This window comes from Mus pahari, chromosome 14 (genome assembly GCF_900095145.1).
Source record: "Mus pahari chromosome 14, PAHARI_EIJ_v1.1, whole genome shotgun sequence".
Taxonomy (NCBI): Eukaryota; Metazoa; Chordata; class Mammalia; order Rodentia; family Muridae; genus Mus; species Mus pahari.
In genome coordinates, this window is record NC_034603.1 from 18,605,139 (window position 1) to 18,610,256 (window position 5,118).

Genomic DNA, 5,118 nt, shown 5'->3' on the forward strand with positions numbered 1-5,118 from the left:
CCCGTACCCTCTCTTCCTTCATCACAATCACTAATCATCATCCTCTTTCCAACTAGCCGCTCTTCTAATTTCACGCTGTATGTACTTGGTGTTGGGGGGGGGGAGAGAAGAGACCAAGAACCTGTGCAAGCTCAAAACAAACCAAAGAATTTCATTAGGGCTGCTAACAGGAACATGGGTAACTTATTTACAGGAACATTGGAACATTAACCAGCGGCAACCCCATCAACCATTAACTGCATATAAACCCTCAGGGCGGGGTAGGGCTCACTCTGTAAGCCAGTTTTTCTGGAACTAAGCACTCAAACCCAGCAGCAATCTCTTGTCCGTGGGCAAGAGATTTCACTGGGCATCTCCATTTAAAGGTTCCAGTAGAGGTAGCTCTGTAGTAGAGTGAAGTGGAAGCTGAAGGGTTCTTTGGAAAGTCAGTTGGGTGGTGTTTTGCTGGGGCAAATAGGTGAAGGAAATGTGTTCCCAAAGAGAACACCCTTAAATGACCAAGACAGACTCGTGAAGGAAAGCTTAGCTAAAGCACACAGGTAAAAGGATGAAAGGACATGTGATAAAGGATTCTTTGCTAACAACATACATGTATTGTTAGCCTCACACTGTGTAGGTGAGCTACGTTTGTTGGGACTCCATAGAGAGAAATGCACCATAAAACTTCTGGTAGTGTGCTGCAGTTTCTGGCCGCTTCCCTGGCCTTGGGCTGATTGGCAGAGTGATGTCTGTTGAGGCAAGACACATGCTGAGGCAACACCTGGGGAGGGCGCGTGATGTTTGGAGCGGAGAAGTAGGACTCCACAGCGACGGAGGCTTAGCTAGGTTGCTTACAGAGCTGGCTGTGCAACACTTGTGGGTCTCGAGTCTTCCCTGATCTTCACGTCCCTGAGAGAGGCATAGCCAAGAACTTGTGGTGTTCCTCCTGGTCCCTCCTGCTGACTCAAGCAGAGGCTGAGGCCTGGCTGTCTTTGCTAGGTCATGCCCGATTCGTGTTTGCTATCCTCATTCTACCAAACCGGACTGCTGGTGTATTGTGAGTGGACCAAACTACCACTGCTGACCTGTGAACTGAACCACTGATTTCCAGACAACACAGATGGGAGTGGCTCCAAAGAACCTTTCTAAACAGGTCTACTTCTCCCAAATCCTTTCTTTCCCACTACCTCTAGTGGGTGGTGGGCTCCAAGGGAGGTTAAAGCATTTAAGAACCATCATTACAGGGGCTGGAGAGATGGCTCAGCAGTTAAGGGCACTGACTGCTCTTCCAAAGGTCCTGAGTTCAATTCCCAGCAACCACATGGTGGCTCACAACCATCTGTAATAAGATTCGATGCCCTCCTCTGGTGTGTCTGAAGACAGCTACAGTGTACTCATATAAATAACATAAATCTTTTTTTTTTTTAAAAAAAGAACCATCATTACAAATAAGATTTGAAAAAATGCAACAGTTACAGGAAGAGTGTACAAGTACCATGCAGGAAGCCCTGGGCTCAATCTGCCCCCAAGTTTCCATTGCTACACTCTGGACTAAGGTTGCAAGAAAACTCCTGGAGGGCAATCCACATGCATTCTAGAGCAATGTCAGATTTCTTATGGTTGCCTTTCATCCACTGCATTGCCAAGAATGTTGGCTTAAGCCAACTGTGTGCCACAAGCCTATAGGCTGGAGCTGCTCAGGAGACTAAGATGGGAGGAAGATCACTTAGGCCTAGGAGATTTGAGCCAGCTTAGGCTAACAAAGTGAGATCAGGTCTCCAAAAAACCCAAGTAAGGGGCCTGAGATGGCTCAGTGAGAGAAGGGCCTGATGCACAAGCCTGAGGCCCTGAGTGCAGAACCCCAGTTTTCATGGGATTGAGTGTGGCAGCCTGCATATCTAACCCCAGTGCTGACACGAGGACACTGACACACACACGCACCCCACACACACAATCTGCAGGGCACAGCAATGTCTGTCTGGAACTTAAGGGAGAGAAGGAATGAGTAAGACCCCTCTGACCTACATTCATTAATCCAACACATGACTCTCATAGCTGGCCAGAAGTCGAGTGGTACCCAATTCCCACCTCGTTCACTGCCAGCATCTCTGGGAGCTCCCACTCTCTCATCTTTGATGTCGCTACAACTCCTAGAAGATACTTCCCTGGCAAAGGTGGAGGTAGAGACAGGAAGATCCCTACAGCTTATTTGGCTAGCTGGCCTTGTGACTCTGCTAGCTCCAGGTTCAGTGAGACTCTGACTCAAAGAATAAGGTGGAAGACCAGGCAGGTTGGTGCACACTTTTGATCTCAGCACTCTAAGGCAGAAGCAAGGGGATCTCTGTGAGTCTGAGGCCAGCCTGGTCTACAGAGCTAGTTCCAGGACAGCCAGGACTCCATAAAGACACCCTGTCTTCATGTTTATAAATAAACATGTAAACAAGTAAGGTGAAGGAAGATACTAGAGGTTAACTTTTGGCCAGAGGCCACACTACCCATACTCCCAACTTCTACATACAAACCAAAAACCTTATGACTATAACCCGGCTGGAAGGCTAAGGCAGGGAGCAGGCAGATCCCTTTGTTGTTTGTTTTGTTTTCCCAGACAGGGTTTCTCTGTGTAGCCCTGGCAGTCCTAAACCAGGCTGGCCTCGAACTCTTGAAACCTACCTGCTGCCACCAACTGGCTCAGGATGATTCTTACTAGCCTGGGCTACAGGGTAACCTGGGCTATCCTGTCTCAAAAGGACCTAAATCAAAACGACAAAGATTTAAACAAAACGGGGTGCGATTTTATGATTGAATGCCTTCCCTCCCCCAGAACAGTGCCCGGAACACACAGTCAATGCTCCGTAAACTTCCCGGAACTGAACACACTTCACTGTCTGCACTGCCTCTACCCCAGGAGGCCTGGCAGGGAGGCATTGTGAGTCACAGCTGGCAGACAGGTGGGTGCCGTAACCCAGAAATGGGGCCAGGCCTGGAACAGCAGCTTGGGCACCTCCACCACATCTTCCAGGTGAGGAACAACTCGAAAGGAATGTCAGGAAACCAGTCTTTGGGGAGTTGTGACCTCAAAGATGGATGTGTAGGGACTTCCTGAGACCCGCTCCATGAACTAAATCAGAGGGTGGGGGGGAAAACCTGCCTCTGCCCACCTGCACAATTCTGTTGGTTTAATGAGGGTGTGGCAGAGGAAACTCCGCTGCCGCAGGAGAGGTATTTGAAAAACCACACTGTAGAATCAGCACTTGAGAGGTGGTGTGAGAAGGGTTACATAGCAAGATGGGTCCCGGTCGTCATCTGGGCTTTAGATTCCTATCGGGTAGTCTGCTAGGAACAAAGGTCAACTCTAGCGTGCAGCATTCCAGTTACTTGAAAGCTAAGCACCTGCCCTAAGATGCAGGTTATTGATTACACTGGACTTTAATATATGTGCAGGTTATTGATTACACTGGATTTTAAGAAATGCCTGTCCAGCTGGACCAGGAACATCTTGAGGGTAGACAAAGGCTGTGCTTGTGGTATCTATCCTCTGTGCAGGCCAGACTGGCATGGAGCAGGTGCCAGTGTAAGAATGTGCTAGACATCTCACCAGACAGACTCTCTGCAGAGTTCACACTCACCCTGGCTTTGCAGCAATTAGCAGCCTCCCTTAAAGAACGACACCCCACATTTACAGCTTCCCTGTACTGTACCGCAAAATGCTCTGGCTCACCTTTCTAGCCTACGTTCCTGCTATTTTCAGAACCCATCCTAGTCGGTGGCTACTGATCCCCACTTGTGGCCCCCATACCTGTAGTCTCTTCCAGCTGCATTTTAGAGAACGTGGTTCCTGGGCCTTTACCTACATTATCTCTTACACACCCACAGATAAAGGGTCCCGGGGAGGTAGTTTTGGTGAACGCATGGCTGGTGTGACTATGCAGGAATGGGCTCCCCCATTAGCCTACGACTGCAGAGCTTTGGACATGATGAACCTATCCTGAGCAGTCCGCTCACAGGCCATTTGCTTTCCAGCAGTGCCACGGGCTCGCCTTCATCATTCCAGAACATCAGGGCTCCAGACACCCCCGCGCCCCGGGTGGCCCACCCCCACCTTCACCCTGGAGGCCTTTGAGTGCCTGGCGGCGAGCCAAGCGGGCCGCCTGTGGGAGCAGGTGAGGCAATTCTGGGCCGACCACTTCTCGCGCCGCTTCTCGCCGCGGAGGCCGCCGCTGCGCCATATCTCATCCACGTCCACCTTCTATCTGCTGGACTACCGCACGCGACAGGCCGAACTGGGGCTCAACTACGGCGCGCCGCGCACCCGACTAAGCGACGAGGCCTTCGTGTTCCGCGGCGGCCGCTGGACCCCGGAGGGGAAGCGCACAGGCGCGCGCACGTCTCTGCCCTCCTCCACCATCCCGGCCTGGAAGCCACAAGTGCAGCCGATCAAGAGCCAGGTGCTGCTGGAAGAGAACAACTACCTGAAGCTGCAGCAAGAACTGCTCATGGACATGCTAACCGAGACTACAGCGCGCATGCAACTGCTGGAGAAGAAGGTGGACGCGAATAACGACCCCGCGGCCCCGGCGCGCTCCTGGAAGAGAAAGATGCACAAGCACGGGGGCGCGGGAGTACTTATAATCCACCCGCGCGCTCTGGAGTCACGGTGATGCAATAAAGCTCTACCTAAAGCAGGGCCGCGCGTGTGCGCCTCGCCTCGCCCCGCCCCGCCCCTCCCTGCCCTGCCCTGGGTGGCCCGAGTGGTCCACTTCCCGCAGGCATCCGTGTGCTCCTTGGGTGGAGCTGCCTGTGGCAGAGATAAGTGGGAGGGGGAGTTAAAGCGCTTGAGACGCCTGGGCAGTACGGGAGAGGGATTTTTCTCCAAACCTTAGGTTCTGCCTTCCCACACTCCTTATTTTGTTTTCTATTGGTGAAGCCTGTGATTTTTATCATACGTGGAATAAAGACTTCTATTTGACCCAGCATTTTTTAAAAAATGTATAAAAAGGGGTGGTGCACGCCTTTAATCCAAGCACTAGGAAAGCAGAGGCAGGCAGATCTCTGGAGTTTGAAGCTAGCCTCTATAGACCTAGTTCCAGGACAGCCAAAGCTACACAGAGAAACTTAAATTAAAAAAAAAAAAAAAAAAAA

General features: G+C 51.2%; 1 protein-coding gene across 1 annotated transcript; it reads left to right on the plus strand.

Moving 5' to 3' along the window:
• Positions 1-776: 776 nt before the first annotated feature.
• On the plus strand, positions 777-4,660 carry Cby3 (chibby family member 3). Its single transcript, XM_021211671.1, has 3 exons — positions 777-793; positions 2,946-2,998; positions 4,000-4,660. The coding sequence occupies exons 1-3, from the start codon at positions 777-779 to the stop codon at positions 4,635-4,637; spliced, it is 708 nt and encodes a 235-aa protein (XP_021067330.1). The 3' UTR covers positions 4,638-4,660.
• Positions 4,661-5,118: the final 458 nt, after the last annotated feature.

Excerpts from the sequence above, each read along its gene's own strand:
- Cby3 (XM_021211671.1), top strand. Across the intron at positions 2,999-3,999 it reads ACCTCCACCACATCTTCCAG|CAGTGCCACGGGCTCGCCTT; the intron begins GTGAGGAACAAC and ends TTTGCTTTCCAG.